Genomic DNA, 17,085 nt, shown 5'->3' on the forward strand with positions numbered 1-17,085 from the left:
GGGCAGAGGGAGACACTCCAGCGCGCTGGCCGGGCAGCGGGGGAGGCTGGTCCCCATGGGTGGGAGTTACACAGCTCTCAGTTCCTCAGCATTGAGGAAAAGGAGCAGCTGCAGAAACGGCAGCCACGGCACTGCCAACGTATTGTGCTGTCACTTCAGGAAGAAGAAAAACCCAGAACAAATTTGACGTGGTTTTCACCACACGGTGATTGCAGTTCTATTCAAGGATGTCACAGTCACACCACCCACTGAGCACAACTCAGATGGAAATTAGGCCTCCTTCAAAGTGTCTCAAGTCACTGCCTATCCCTGAACAGAGTGAGCCGAGGATTTTAAAGAAACACAGTCCTGTGGCCCTATCTCCTCTGGCTTCCTGGTACCTCGGGTTTCTCATTTACTAAAGAGAATCGCCCTCAGCTACAGGTACGTCTAAGGGAAACCAAGACACTCTCCCAACAAATGCAGCATCTCTTAAAGAAGCAGGCAGGGCAGTGCACCACGTCTGAGACGTGGGTCAGTGTTTATACAATGAAATTCGATCTTCTATAAAATTTCAAGCACGTGAAGAAAAGGAATGCAGTGATTTACACTCGGGGACTTTTCTCCACATTCAAAATACCAAAGCTTGAGTGCTTTGTTATTGTAACACCACCTAAATTTCTAAGACGTATTTGGAGTCTTGTGACTGGTCTTTGAGATTAAAATATAAATACCACTTGTCACTTTGAGCAGGGATTAGGGGTGAGTTCAGGGAGACGGAGGGGTTTCTCTTTGGTGTTTGCCAAACCAAAACCATGAGGGAGCCATGTATGTATGTGTCCTGTCTCTGGTGAGTATAACAAAGCTTTTGTTCACTGAAAAAAACAAAACAAAACAGACTCATGGATGGTGTCCACACTTTCCAATTTTGAACAATAACTTTGAATGCCAACCTGCTGATCTACAGCAAGACAGGAGACTGAGAAATGGCTGTGCCGTCTGGAGGTGAATTTCGGAGAAACAGAAAGTTCCAACTCACTGCTGATAAGTTACCCAGCAGCTTCCTCAGGAGCACGATTGCAGCCTAAGGAGAGCCCTGAGGTCTGTTCAAGACTAACACCTTTCCACCAGTCATTACAGTGCTGGCCAAATATTACCAAAGGTCAGACACAGTGGTATATGGTTTTGGTATGAGGAAGAGCCAGAGAAAATGAGAAAATACCATTGCCATTTCATACCAGTTTTCACGCCCAACTGCCAGTGAAGATTTACATTAATTCTCACGGTAAGAAACTGCCAAAAGCACCGAGAACGACTAGAACAAGTGTCAGTTTGCTAGGTTCCTCGCTCGTCTGGGGTTAAGTGTAGTTTCCCTTATTCACGCTGAACGCTGGCATACCGAAGACAAGGGTACACGTCACCTTGAAAGACGAGGACATATCCGCGCCACTACGAACAAATCACCCTCAAAATGAAACACAGAGAGTCCAATGATGACAATTATTGCGGTCATTCGCCACATGACATAACAAGAGCAAACAATTCAGTAGCTTTAAAAATAGTTTATTTCCTTCCTCACAAACACATGAGCCTTCTGACCATTGCGCAAGGCACCACAAATTAAAAACTTACATTGCAATGTAGTTTTCTTCCATGATTCAAGATAAAATGGGTTTTAAAAGCAAATGGATGCCAATTACAGGGGACTGGGAGGGGGCGAGGGTAGGTACCAGTAACAGGGAGGCACGCGTTTTTCTACAGTGTTTATTGAAATAGGCAGCAGTCAGCACATGTGCTTCATATGAGCGGTTCCCCCAAATGAGGAGAGATGCTGCATATCCTGGTTTCTCCATCTAGAGAGTACAGTGCCAACAGTACTTTCGCTAAAGCACAAAAGACTTCTCCCTAGTAGTCTTAGTACCAGTAACAGAATATGATTATTAAACATCTTCAATGTGGTTTTCATTACAAAAAAACATGTTTCACATAAAAGCTTCATAATGTAATCCAGAGACAGAATTAGTGCATGCTTAAAACGTGAAGCCAGGCTGCCTATTTCTGATAATGTTTTCATTTCTTCCAGCGTTTTTTACTTTCACAAATATGCACCCAGTTTCCTACCAGGTTAAATAGACACACGGAACACTTCTGCTCTGAGCACCATGATTCCCTCTCAATAGCCTCATTGGGACTATAACCCTAATCCTAAGGAGAATGGTTCTAATTTGTACTCAGACTTGCTTCTTCCTCCAAATCCGGTTAGTGTTGACCAAATCCCAGCAAATGTCAGACACAAAGGTTTGTGAGCAGAGGCCCAAAGAATAATTATGAGAAATTTCACAATGATCTAGGTTATGAAACCACACGGAAAATAAATGATTTCACCTTATAAAAAGCCTCGACTTGAATTTAAACAGGAGATGGAAGTGAAAGGAATGAAGTGTTGCTTCAATCCAAGCTGGGGCATTCTTCATTGCAGTAACAACAAAGCCACAGCAATAGCGCAGGGACGGTCCTACGGGCCTCTACCAATGGCTTGTGAGGTAGATGGCTTGAAGAGAGGTAGGTAGAGCCCAAATTTGTTTTCAATCCCTGCAAACGTCGCAACTGCCAGTTTGTAGCCCCCAACGTGATCGGGGTTGGGAGCAGGCAGTGTGACCCTGGATTTAGGAACTGGCTCTGCTCCCATGGGCTTCCTAAAAGGAAAGGAGAGAAAACAGAGCGAGAATCTGAGTTTTTGTTTTGTTTTTTAACTTGGTAAAAACAACGCTCAAAAACTGCTAAAGTCTGGATCAGAGAGGAACTGTGCCATTCTAGTTAGCTGTATATTCCCTTCTGAAATGAGTTTGATAACATGACTTCAGTATTTTCCTACATCTTTTCTACTTCATCATAGGGACTAAACAGACATACCTTTCTCAATGACAACAGAGTGTCAGAAGCAGCTGAAATTTAGCAGGATACTTACACTCCTCCAAAATCAACGTAGAACCATCGCTGCAGCAATTCATAGGTCAGCAAAGTTACACCAAACTGGGGGGAGGAACGAAACACACGAGCTTTGAAAGAAATAAGAAATAACAGATGCAATTAGATTTTAAAAATTCACCTGATACCAAAGGTTTAGTTAAGAGCAAATTATTTCCATACCGCCAGCTCCTTTCCACAAAGCTTTTGGGCCTTCTTCCCGAAGGATCTTCCTAAAGCAGTCTATCACTCCGCTGTAAGTGGTCTGGCCGGCCCGGGCGGCCACCTGTAATCGAGTCTTGATAACATCAGCGGGGGTCACTAGAGATGCCGCAGGCATACCTGCAGGAAAGACAACACCTTCGCAGTCCGGTCACATTCTCCCTATATAAAAAGAACTGTGCTTTGAACTGCTGGCCGTGGAAAGAAAGTTAAGAATCAGATGAAATCAAATGCCTCTTTGCTGTCCCCTCTGGGAAGCACAGCTGTGACTCTCGTCCGCAGTGAAGGAGGATCCAACACACCTAGAGGAGCACACGCCTCGTCTCCAGATCACCAACCTCCGTTTGTTATGCTTATATTCTTAAATAGTTTGAAGGAATTATCAAGACGATGACTTCGAGTGGTTGAGAACAAACGGAGAAAGATTTTGTTTGCTTGCTTGTTTTTTCTTTTGCTTTCCTGTGGAAATCAGAGTTACCAGGTCTGAGTTTTCAGAGGTGAAGCTTGTTATCCGTCTCCTCTTCCTGCTTTTCTGGCAGTCACTGGAGGTGCCCTGTCACATACACTCAACCACCCCCCACCTTCCAAACCCTCACCTCTTCATTTACATCAGAGAAAGACTTTACTGACAGCTAAACAAACACTGTGTGTGTGTGTGTGTGTGTGTGTGTGTGTGTGTGTGTGACTTTACTGACAGCTAAACAAACACTGTGTGTGTGTGTGTGTGTGTGTGTGTGTGTGTGTGTGTGTGTGTGTGTGTGTGTGTGTGTGGAGTGACCTGAAGGGGAGGCGCCCACAGATAACACTTCAGGATTCCTCTTTCCTATGACTGACATCTCCAGAAAACATATGACAGAAAGCTTAAAATTTAGATTGGCCGATAATCAATGAAAAAGAAACAACAACAACAACAACAAAACCCTCCCAAAATTACCAATGGGAAATTTTTCTACAGTCATTTTATCCAAACTGGGGCAGCCCATGTTTAGATTTTTTAAAAGCGAGACTGTACTCAGAAGACACTGTCTCTTATGGTTTTATTACTTTTCCATTATGAACCTATTCCAAACCAAATTGGTCAAATGCAGATGCATAAATCTCCTTTGCTTTTTTTAAGGCTTAATAATTCTGTAAGAATTTCTGTCCAAACCAACGTGGTCTGGCTCACAACTCCATCTCATCCTTCTAACAGACAGCTTTAAAGTTACAGTGTGTGCGTATGTGCCCGGGGGAAATCTGCAGAGTACACGTTTGCATTTATATCACTAAGCTGTATCTTTTCCTCTTCCATCTATACTAAGCTCCTCAAACATTCATCTTAACAGTTTTTATAAAATGCATCACGTTTTTGCATGTGAGAAAGCTCACTTTATATCCAGTGCTTCACTGGATAAGTCATACTGAATTTCCTATTAGCTTAGAGGAATTATTTCAACTTTGAGCCAGGAATTTATCCTCCAACATAATGGAAGGAAACATGAAAAATGCTTAGAAACCCACTGTGTTCACACCACCAATTTTGTTTCACTTCCTGGTTTAGAAAGAGTTTAGCAAGGCTGTCTGCTTTAGACACGCAATAAAATCCTCCTTACAACGGCGGGCAGGCATGTCAGAGTGTGAATGTGAAAGACATACAAGCAATAAAATGGGTAAAAGGTTTCCTTCAGTTAGGGCAGTTTTCATAAATAGCTACTTGTTATGAAAAAAGAGAGAAGTATTGGGGAGGGCAGGGAGGAAAGACATTGATCAGTGGAATAAAAATGCCAAGAGAAACGTGTAAGATGTTTAGCAAGTTGTCCGGTAAAAAGTGATTGGTGTGTGTGTTGGCGGGGGCGGGGTACTGGAAACATGGCGGCCTGTGCACGACTCTCATCCTCTCCACCCCCTGCTCCCACCTCTCCTAGGAGGCCAGCTGCCAGGGCCTCGGAGGGACTGTGGATATCCCTGTGGACAGGGGATTTCTGGTGTGGAGATTTGCTAAATTCACCTGGAGAATAGCATCCGGCTGCTCCAGAGCAAGGCCAGGAAAGCAGCACCTACCAGGAAGAGCTGGGCCACCGGAGATGTGTTGATCTGGGGGGTCAGGGATGGCAAAGACTCTGAGCCAATTTGCCTGGTCTCTCCCGGCTTGCAAAAGGATAAAGACAATGCTGAGCAAGAGGTCAAGTCTTGGGACTTCCCTGGTGGTGCAGTGGTTAAGATTCCATGCTCCCAATGCAGGGGTCCCGGGTTTGATTCCCGGTCAGGGAACTAGATCCCACATGCATGCCACAACTAAGAGTTCGCATGCCACAAATAAGAAGCCCACGTCTCACGACTAAGACCCAGTGCAACCAAATAAAAACAACAACAACAACAACAAAAAGAGGTCAAGTTTTCTCTCTCCCCAAAGATGGGAGAACAAGAGAAGGCTAGGCAACAGGGAGGCAGCTTTTAGGTTCCCAAAGATGGGAGAACAAGAGAAGTCTAGGCAACAGGGAGGCAGCTTTTAGGTTCCTCAACAGGAAGGGGACTGCTGCCCAGCTGGTGCTTCAGAGATGAGACAAATGGTGAGACCTTGAGGCCACCTGCTACCTGTGTGACTTGAACAACTTGGGTGTTCTCCAGCCAATAAAAAAATTATAACTCTTTAAGGGGGTGCCCAGCAGCTAGAGAGTAGAAGGTCATTTACAACAAAAAGAAAGCATGATTGGCAAAACACAGCTTTGGTACAAGGATATGTTGTATAACAGGGAAATACAGCCAATATTTTACAATAACTACAAATGCAATATAACCTTTAAAAATTGTGAATCACTATACTGCACAACAGAAACTTATATAATATTGTACCTCAACTGTACCTCAAAAAAAAAAAAAAACCACAAAAAAACCAACCCAGCAAAGACCAATGAACAGATATCATATGACTAAAAATACAACTTTGGGGTAAGTCAGCCTTAATTTTCACAAATATCCCGTTAGTATTTGCAAAAAAAAAATGTGCTTCTCTGTTTATGGGACACAGAGTTAATATCTATGTATTTTGGATCAAGGTTAAGTTTGCCAGAATCCCTTTGCACCCTTATCTATATTATCTACTTGATGTATCAGTTTCCTAGAAAAGTGTAAAGATTTTCATAGAAAGAGAAAATACCACATTCTTGTCATACTTTTAACTTGAGGTTTTATAAGACGATATTATGTTGATAATACAGAGAGGCTTCTTAGTGAACTTTATCTTTTCTAAGTGTAAAATATGCCTCTGCGCTTCTGAATGCTATTTTTAAACCCTGAATTCCATTTAGTTTGACATTAATATTGCTACACTTGCTTATTGTTGGTATTTGCCTGGTACATATTTTTCAATCCATTCTCTTTCCATCTTTCTATGTCACTGTTTCCTCGAATTTCAGATGACTAGATTTTCTTTCACAACTTGGCTAAAAGTGTTTGTTTTTACTAGCGGCACTGAACGCATTCAGTTGTGGCTCGTAGACTGATTTCTGCCATTCTGGGTTAGTTACAGTTTTTATTTTCTCTGCTTCTAGGTGTTTCCCTTGTGATTTCCACCCTTTCCTGACTAATTCGTCTAAATATCATAAGCGTTTGTTACACAGGTGTGAGTTACAGTGTGTGCAACGAATGAGCACTGACACCTCTGCAAGCTGAGATGCCCCCTCCCTTTGTCTCCCTTTCTATTACCTGCCTCCCAACAATGCTTCTTGTACAAAAACACATAAGCCAAGGTTAGCAGTCACTCAGACCGACTCTTGGGTTTAACTTTTATCTGCTCTGTTTCATATATCCCACAGTGTCCTCTTTCTTAAGTTCACTTTTCATTTTGCCTCCGAGAGGTCTGTGAGGGGTACCTGTGAGTCCTGGCTGGGAGGGACTACCCTGCTTTGGCCTCTGCTCCTGAAGGCAAGTGTGCCTGCTGGGAACGTAACTGCATATCAAGACCTCCTCTCCTCGGCATTTTGACGGAAGCCAGCACCGCAGATGAGAAGCCAATCTTCCATTACTGATTGGTTTTCTGTCCTCTTTCCCTTATTGCTTCTCCCTGGACAACTCCTATTAAACAGATGTTAGACCTCTCAAATTCATCCTACATTATCTCTTAAATTTTCTGTTATTTTTCATCTATGTATTTGTGATCCATATTCTAGAGTTTTTTGTTTGTTTTCTCCCATGACTTTATTTTCCATGTGTCAAATTTGGTGTTGTTTTTTTTTTATGGATTTCTAAGTTTGGCAATCTTTTTATTAACTTTCAAGAAAGCCTCCTTACTGAGTGTTTCTTTCAAATCTGAGGACCCTAATTATAGTTCTTAAAAGTTCTCCTCTGTTCCCTGAATTGCCTGTTTTCTCTGTAATTCTTCTATTTACTTACCTTATTGCTCCTTGTTGTCTGAGGGGACCCCTGGCTGTCTACTGACATTCAAGTTCAAAGGACAGGCTGATTTGTGCTGTGGACAGCTTTCCACCGCACTCTGGGCCAGCCTCACCCACAGGCCTCTCTCCTGAATGGAGAGAGTTTGTGAAATGGGTGAGGCCCGTAACTGCATGCAGGGGCTAAGATAGGCTGGCAGGGCAGGGACCTTCCAAATCCTGCAATGCGGGGTGCTTCACTCTGGAGGTAGAAGGAATTATTTTCTACCCCTCTTTGGAAGAGCTGCTATTAGTTCATTTTTTTCTTCCCCCCCGCATCTGTGGTAAAGGTCTGGAATTACCATTAAGCCTTGCCCTGATTTATTTCAGTTCTTTACAATCACCCTCTCCAGGCAAGTGTTCCCTTCCCTTTAGAATACAGCTCTGGGCTTTTAGCCTCCGTTCAAATGTTGCCTGAAGTTCCATATAGAAAGGAGAAGAGAGAGGAGCAAGCCGACCTTCCCGCAGTAAATGCAGTTCCTTAACTCTTGTTAATTATTTACCCTAAAACCTCCCCCAACACTCAAGGCATTTTATCTATTGTTCACTCTGAGGTTAAAATTATCTGGTTTTGCTCTTAAATTAATAAAAGTAGTTTCTCCTGCCGGTGTTCTGGGCTGTGGCATTTTTCACTTGTTTCAGGTTTTGGTTCCTATCTTCTGAAGGCTGGTGCTAACAAGGAGTTTTGTTTGTTTGTTTGTTTTGCAGTACGCGGGCCTCTCACTGTTGTGGCCTCTCCCGTTGCGGAGCACAGGCTCCGGACGCGCGGGCCCAGCGGCTCCGTGGCATGTGGGATCCTCCCGGACCAGGGCACGAACCCGTGTCCCCTGCATCGGCAGGCGGACTCTCAACCACTGCGCCACCAGGAAAGCCCAATAAGGAGTTTTTTAACATGTATTTTCTACCATTTTAAGGTATTTGGGAGGAGAGATGGATCAACATGCTCAGTCCATTACCTTGATCCAACCTCTCCATTACTGTTTTTTTTTTAAGGATCTAAGAATTGCTTTTAAATTATCTTAAGCTTTATGTCCACATAATTAAAAAATTGTTACATTTTATATAATTACGTGCCAATGGTACTTTTCTCCTAACTTAATTCTTCTAATACATTTGTAAAAGCATCATGATCAGTCACACACATAACTCTTTTAAAGATATTCCTGGGGCTTCCCTGGTGGCGCAGTGGTTGAGAGTCCGCCTGCCGATGCAGGGGACACGGGTTCGCGCCCCGGTCTGGGAAGATCCCACATGCCGCGGAGCGGCTAGGCCCGTGAAACATGGCCGCTGAGCCTGCGCGTCCGGAGCCTGTGCTCCGCAACGGGAGAGGCCACAACAGTGAGAGGCCCACGTACCGCAAAAAAAAAAAAAAAAAAAAAAAAGATATTCCTGAATTACTACTTAGTCTAAAGCTAATTAATTCAAAGCTAATTAATTCAAAGACAAGATCACACGACCATCACTGCAGTCTGACTTGTTCCTCTACCTCACCACTCTGACAAGATCATCTGGGATGAGCGGTCACTCTATAACATTTGAGAAGTATTAGATATCCTTCATTTGATATTATCCATAAACCATATTGCATTGCCCTTCACTAATCAAAAAAGTAACACTTAGAGTGAGTCAGAATTTGATTCCTTAGTTTCAGGGCCCTTGCTTCAACCCTCACCTTCTGACACATGAGGCACTTCGGCTAATGAACATAAATTCAAATATCTGTTGGTCTTAACTCGATCCTGTGAATTAATGGAGATGTTTCCAGCATCTAAAGATCTTCCCAGTTTATCACTAGATACATAGACCTAAAAAAATTTAATATTCTCTATGTTTTAAGATACTAACAACCACCTGTTAAAAAGCTGTATATTACTAAAGCAATCTAACTTTAAATCAAATCAAATTTTTGGAGAAAGTAAGGTAATACTTACTGAATAACTGAAATTCCTGTCAAAACATAAAAGGTAAAATCATGTTCACTGAACCCAGATCCATCTTATGTATAATAGTATTGTTCAACAAAAAATATAAGTATCCTGGGCTTCCCTGGTGGCGCAGTGGTTGAGTCCACCTGCCGATGCAGGGGACACGGGTTCGTGCCCCGGTCCGGGAAGATCCCACGTGCTGCGGAGCGGCTGGGCCCATGAGCCATGGCCGCTAAGCCTGCGCGTCTGGAGCCTGTGCTCCGCAGGGGGAGGGGCCGCAACAGTGAGAGGCTCGCGTACAACAACAACAACAACAACAAAAGTATCCTGTGTAAGAGATAAACTGAAATATAAAATATAAAAATCATATTTTATATTAAAATGTGTATTTTATATAACATATAAAAATAGCATTAAGACATTTCTTGTAATAAGTTAGTTAAGTCAATTACTGTTCCTCGTAGCTTATTTTGAGATCAGCTTTTCTCCTTTCTCTTAATGACAACAAAGATCACTCTGGCCCTTAGACCTACTTCCTGGGCTTCTGTGCATACCCACCCCATCACTGTGTCCTCTCCTGAGGAAATGCCTTTCTTCCCCTGGTATCCACAAGAGGAACATGGGGGTCTCATCTGGCTTGCAACCAACAGCCCACACACGTGTGGTGCATTTTGTGCTCACTGCCCTTCTTGATGGTGTTGCCCTGGGCACGCTTCTGACCACAGTCCTCTGCCCTTTCCATACTGAATTCAGCTCCCTGGCTGAGCACACCTGCAAGGCTCTACACTCAGCAGATGCTGGCCCTGCTTCCTCCCAGGACATCAGTTAACTGCTTATCACTGGATATACATTTTTATGTTTATCTTACTAAAAAAAAAAAAAAAAACATTACTAGTCTTCCTTATTAATTCTGATACATTTTTAGGCATTTTAATTTGGATTTTCAGGTAAACAATCATTTTCAAATAACGACAGATTCATTTCTTCTTTTCTAATATTTATGCCTCTTTCTTCCTTTTCATATTTACCACATTGACTGGAACCTCCAAATAAGGCTAAAAAACTGGATAACAGAAACATCCCTAACTTTAATGAGAATAGAGGTTATGACAGTTGCCATTGGCTTCTGATATCTGTTATGAAATTAAGAAAGTAGCTTAGTTCTCATTACATAGTTTATACAGGTTTGTGGAAGATAAAGACCATCAAGCTTTGTGGCTTATCTGTCCTTTCAAGAAAAATCCAGTGACAAAGTCTGTCTTATATTATCCTGTCTTACAGGGAAGGGGAAGATGGGCAACAAAATGAAAGTAAACGTTCTATAGTCAGCGTGGCAGTTCGCTCCCAAAGGGGCCTCAGTGATCTTCACCTGCTGGTGTTCACGCCTCTGCCTCCGCATCGTCTTCGTGCACGTTACGGAGGACTGATCAGTAGGACTAATAGGACGGTGTGGAAACGAAGGAGTGCGACTTACAAGGCTTGCTCATAAAGACACTGCAGCTTCTATTTGCTTCCTCTTCTTCTCACCTTCCTCCCCCAACTTCTCCTGCCCTGTCCCTCCCTCTCCCTCCTCCCTCTCTCTCTGGTCTTGCTCTGGGGGAAGCCAGCCGCTGTGTCATGAGGACACCCAAGGACCTATGGAGAGGCCCTGTGGCAAGGAACTGACGGTCCTGCCAATGCTGTGCGTCCTGCCAATGCTGTGCGTGCGACTGAGCCATCTTGAAAGTGTGTCCTCCGACCCCAGTCAGGCCTTCTAGAGCCCTGGCTGATGTCTTGACTGCAACCTCATGACAGACTCGAGCTACAGGTCCCCAGATGAGCTGCTCCCAACCCACAGAAACTGGGATAATAAACATTTGTTGTTTGAAGCTGCTAAGTTTGGGGTAACCTGTTCTGTGGCAACAAATAACTAATACAGAAGGTATGTGGAAAACAACTCTGAAAGACAACAGGATGGCTAGAGGGCTAAAATAATAGTAGAATGGGGATGTAAAGCAGTTCAAACTTTCAAGAAGGACAAGGCAATGCCTTAAAAACAATCATAAAATTTTTTTTTTTTTTTAACCAGCAAACTCACTTCAGAGAATTTATTTCTCCCAAGAAAACAATCCAGGATAGGGGGACAAGCCTTATGCACAAAGATGTTTTTTAACAATACCATGTATTTAAATTTTTTTTGAAAAAAAAGTTTGTTTTCTAAGATTGAAGATGATGTAAGTATGCAGCAAATTAAAAATTTTGTTTACAAAGTTTTAAATGACATAAGAAAATTAATATTATTATTGAACATTTAAAAATACTTACTATGTGCCGGTGCTTTCCTGGATCTTTATATCCATTAATTCACTTAATCCTCATAATAATCTTACAAGACTAAGACTATTCTTATTTCCATATAGAGGTGGAGAAACAAGCCGAGAGGCATTAAGTAACTCATTCAGGTCATACAGTTCTCAGCAGGGAAACTGGAATTTGAACCCGGATAGTCTGACCCCACAGCACATGCCATGAACCATTTTGCAGTGATGGTGAACAATGCTTCAGAAATGATACTAAGTGAAAACCACATGCCCATAATGTGATCACAGTTCTGTTAAAAACCGTCCAAGGGGGGAGAAATTAGCAAAAATATTAAATGGTGATTTTCTTAGAGTCATGGAATAATGGATACTGTTATCTTATTTACATGTTCCGATACTTTCCAAATATTTTACAATGGTCAATATTTTCATAATCCTACAAAAAATAGAAGACAATAAACTTTAAAAGAGAAAAAAAACCCACTCATAATTTCTACAGTTCTGACAGCACGGATCACCCAGGAAAACTTGTACCCAGAGACAAAAATTATGTCTGGGTAGCTATCTTCTCCAAGGGAAGAGTTAAAGGCAATATTTTTGTGGTTCAAAGAAAACAAAGCTTGGAGAATGTCCTAGACTTTGAGCTTTATCTTCTGATGTTGCAATTGAGTTTTGGAGTGAGTTACAGACAGATTCTCTTGGATTCAACATAATGATGGCTAACATGTACTGAGTATTTACTCTCTGCCAGGCTACAGGCTAAGTCCTCCACATGGGTGCTCTCATTAGAGCCTCACAACCACTCTCTCCAGTCAGTACAATTACCATCTCCCTTTATGGCTGAGGAAACCAAGCCCGGGGAGCTTAAGTAACTTGCCCGAGGTCACAAACTACTAAGTGGTGTGTTAGTTCTCCCCAGTAGGTCCTACCTTATTTCAAGTAAATGACTGGAAATAAGTTGTATTATACCCTTTTGATTCAAAAGATATTATCGTTTATACATCTGTAAATGACATATAAAGGACACAGTGAGTGAGTCAACAGCCAAACTGGGATTAAAACAGGGAATTCTATGGTTGAGTCTTGAGATCATGCTTTTATGATTTAGGTAGAGTGGTCTCACTGCTACTCATACGAGGCTCCCTGAGCAGCCAGGAAAGGACAGCCCTGCCTCATACACCAACATCACCACCTTTGAAGAAAAGGGATTCACCAAGAATTACAGAGGAGCTCCATGGGTTCCCGCCTCCAGGGCTCCCCAGGCTACAGGCAGGACACGGGGCTCACAAAATAGCAAACAACTTCTCAAAGCAGGGGGTAGTTCTCAAGAGGCTCAAGCCACATGTCTGATGAGAACAACACCTGTATCAAAATTGCCTGGACCCAGGCACCCCATGACTGCCTTAGGGTCTGTTAACTCATTAAATGTTTGTCACCACCTGGAGAGCTAATCCAGATTGTTCTAGCCTTTAGGGTCTCTAAACAAGGAGAAGCATCAAAGAATGAACTCATTCCTGCTGGGGCTATAATCAAATTTCCTCTAAGGATTTACACTGGGAATGTAGAAGCCAACGTCTGCATCTATTTTCTTCTGTTGATACTTTCACTGTAGCACTATAGAAGACAGTCATTTCTCTCTGAGATTCAATACACCCCCCAACCCCGAATCTTAGAACCTTACACAGCTAGCAGGAATCAGGTATCTAATAGATCCAAGCTGTTTCTAGTTCTATTACATTTCTTTTCTCTCAATGACAATAACTACTGCTTAAATTCTGGACAAGTTTTATGTACTATTTTGGTTAGACACATTTAAGGCACAAGTATTAACATTTTTAAAAACTTCTGACTGAACAGTTCTTGTTCTTACACCATGAAGTGAAACTATGAAATGACATGGAACCTGAACTGGAATCCAGCAATAGTACAAATGCACCAACTTTTAACGAGCTTTTTTTTGGAGTTGAGAAATTAAGCTTGTCTAATAGTCTAACCTGCCAGAAGTAAGATTCATTTCTTTCCCTTTCACTGTAGTAGCTCTTCAAAGCCATCTAAAGCCATCTCACGTGTACCCTGTCGACAGCGATAAGCAAAAATTCCAGTGCCGTGGCACAGGGGGAACAGAGCTCTGAGGACACTCACCGGCTATGGCGCCAGCGAAGAGCAGGCTTCCGGGGCTAATCTGCCCATCTTCATTTGCAAGGGAAGCCTTCACATGAGCATAGCATGGGAAGTAGATGGCCGAGAAAGGAATGTCCCGCAGAAAGCACGCTTTGGCACCCTGTACGTTTGAAAAGGAAGAAAAACCACATGAAACACATATCCCATTCAGAAGATCAAGCTTCTCTGGAACTTCCCTCAGAACAAAATATTCCTGGAGAAGACCAAATTTGTACTTAACAAGTTGAAAGGGGAACAGAAAAAAACATATATAACCCAAGTTCTGCAAGTAATAAATCAGAATCTTGTATTTTAAAATAAAACATTTTACTGTGTGGTATAAGCTAGAGGGGAGAGTTCTTGTTTATTCTAATGGTAAGATTTCGATGAAAACATTTTCGGAACTCTGCCTGCCACATCCTTTTAAATCCCTAATTGATGGCAGGTCGCTGGCATTTCAAGGAGGATCTGTTCTCAGAAGATGGGAAACAACAACCAAGATACCTCTGTGTTTACGCACTGGGAAGTGGACAAATTATAAAGGTGGTAGGGGAAGGGGTTTGTTTTTCATATTGTTTGAGACTCTGATGAAAATGCTGGACTCTTTCCCAGAAAAAATTACACATATGTAAAAAATTAGACACCTTTTCAAGGGGTTCATGGATTCCCCCAATTTATTCATGTACTTAGCCCGACTGCCCCAGGGTTTATGAAACATTGATAAATGCCTGTCCTAAAGCCTTAAAATGTTTATAATAATTCCTGTATATTTAAGAGCTCTGTGTAGAACAATTAGCAACTAAGGCAAAGTCTTCACCAAATAATTTCTGGTGCCAAAATAATGCCATGGGGAGGGCTTGAAAATTGATGCATGCCCAGAAATACGATATACAATTCTAATGAAAACCACAAGACGTTATACCGTGTTTTAGGCAGGCTAAACCCACCTACCTTCAGAAGCCCCCCTTTTCAACACTTAATGATTTAATACCATTTCTTTCACAGATTTCTAATGCCTAAAAATTTTCATCAAATTTAGAGATTCTTCAAGGAAAATAATGAATCCATCCAGATTCCACAGATCTAGCCAAGCCCAGCGACATTTATTGAGGTCTAGTGATGTTGGCTCTCGGGTATTTGCCTGATGCCAGCCTCCAATCTGTCAAAGTTCCTTAACACTACACATCTGTTACTGCAGCCTTTGCTTTTCTGACACCCGCATTACACTCCTGACTCACACTGAGCTTGCGAGTAATAAAGCCCTTAGTCTTTTTCATATGAACCGCTATTAACCTAGGTCTACTGTAACTTAATTAGTTGTCCTAAACAAGTAACATAAGCAGGGCTTTGTGTTTAATCCTATTAAACTTCATCCTAGTTTGGCCCATCCTTCCAACCAGAACAAATGCTTGGAATCTGGATTCTGTCATGTTGGCTGTTCTTCAATCAACTCACCCATGGATGTGTTAAGCTGCCTCTGGCCACTTTGAGTACAGATCCCCCATCATGTATGGCCAATCAGCCCACACTTCTGTTAACACCCAAACTGTTAAATGCGTAACTGAAAAGAAGGACTACAAAATTCACCACACCCAAATTCCTCATTTTATACATGTGCAAATTGGTGCCCAGGACAGTTAACCTATCAATCGCAGGTTTATTAAGGGCCTTGCTGTTGGCTTGCTTAAGGGACCTCCTTGGAGGCAGTGCCAGAGACAGGTCCAAAACTCAGGAGGCTCGAGTTTTTTCCACCTCTCCCAGTTTTTTCAAGGGGAAAAAGTACAGTATAGCACCAGTATCCATGTAGCGTCCAATCCTTTCCTGATGATTCGCTTTTCAAAAAGTTATAATCCAGGGAGTTACTGTGTAAGGGTAATACTATCACTCATTTGTGTGTCTATTTTTACTTCCTTTTCCTTATTTTGCCTACAAATCTTCCCATAAGTTCTGTTCGCTATTTGCTCACATGCAGAGTCTGTCCAGGAGATATTCAAATTAAACACCAAATGACCAACTCATATTAAGATCAGTTAAATCTTCTTCATGTCTGGCTCCTTCAATATAGTAAAAAAAAAAAAAAACTTGCCATATTACTGACTTACTAAACAAATCACTTTGGAGTAATTTTTAGGATGATAAAATTCCTCCTCACACGAATCCTGCTTTTAACTAAATCTATTAGTTTTTACTATGGACCTCATCTCCCAAATTTCTGCATCTATAGAACTTCAGTCTAGATGCTCTGCTCATTTTTTTTTTTTCTTTTTTTGCTGGTAATATTTTCCCTTTAACATGTTTTTCCCCCTGATTGGAAAATAGTAAGTGCCTATCACAGACAAAGTAAAGTATTAAAAATTTAATCTGCCCTTAATTTTCACCAGCAAGAGATAAACACTGCAACCACCATATACGTTTAGGAGCATCGCCTTCAACAGTAATATTATCAACTGTTCCATAGTCGGGGTCATGCTTCTGTGGTTCAGTTATGCTTTTCTTCGCCTTAAATTCATGCTGTCCAGTGTTTTGGTTTTCTTTTTTGTGGGAGGGTGAGGGGGCGGTATGGTCTAACGTCTCCTCAGCCACACTGCCTAAATTCCTTTTCTATACGCTGTTTTAAAAACTCCACCATCATCATGGTCTTGGCTGTCCTGTGGATGAGGCCCCGTATTGTCACCCTTGTCAAAGCTCTGTAATGACTTCACTTTCCCATTTTCCTCTCCTGGTCAGCCTGATTCCTCTCAGGTAAAGCTACTCGATGCCCCGTTCACCTGATCAATCAAGGCACACCTATCGCTCTACATCGTCTTTGATAACTGCTAAGCTAGGCACATCAACCTCTTAAATACCTCCTCTTCATTCATTTCAACCCAAACACCACCCTTTCCAAGTAAGTAGAAGATAGACAAGGAGTAGATTCCACATGGCTCCACACTGTCCACACTTTCTCAGTGCTGTGTATCTGCCTACGTCAGTGTTGCCTATTTCAGAGTGCAGGCAACCAGGAGCCAGAAACTACTGCCTGATTTAATTTAGAAAACAACAAAATCCTGGGCTGTTAGGGCCTAAGACATGTTCCTGGTGACACTGATTTGGCTTTGCCAACTCCCACAGAAAACACCACAA

The 17,085-nt window shown here is 42.2% G+C and overlaps 1 protein-coding gene across 4 annotated transcripts in view; it reads right to left on the bottom strand.

Annotated features, from left to right (window-relative positions):
* Positions 1-1,526: 1,526 nt before the first annotated feature.
* SLC25A13 (solute carrier family 25 member 13) overlaps positions 1,527-17,085 on the bottom strand; it is a 205,133-nt gene continuing 189,574 nt past the window's right edge. For all 4 annotated transcript variants that reach the window (XM_004265566.3, XM_012531515.3, XM_049715138.1 and 1 more), the window contains 4 exons: positions 13,945-14,083; positions 3,130-3,288; positions 2,948-3,038; positions 1,527-2,675 (listed from right to left, as the gene is read on the bottom strand). In XM_004265566.3, coding sequence (XP_004265614.1) covers positions 2,495-2,675; positions 2,948-3,038; positions 3,130-3,288; positions 13,945-14,083 — 570 coding nt within the window. In that variant the 3' untranslated portion in view covers positions 1,527-2,494. The remainder of the gene's footprint in view (positions 2,676-2,947; positions 3,039-3,129; positions 3,289-13,944; positions 14,084-17,085) is intronic.

Source organism: Orcinus orca, chromosome 9 (assembly GCF_937001465.1).
Source record: "Orcinus orca chromosome 9, mOrcOrc1.1, whole genome shotgun sequence".
Classification (NCBI taxonomy): Eukaryota; Metazoa; Chordata; class Mammalia; order Artiodactyla; family Delphinidae; genus Orcinus; species Orcinus orca.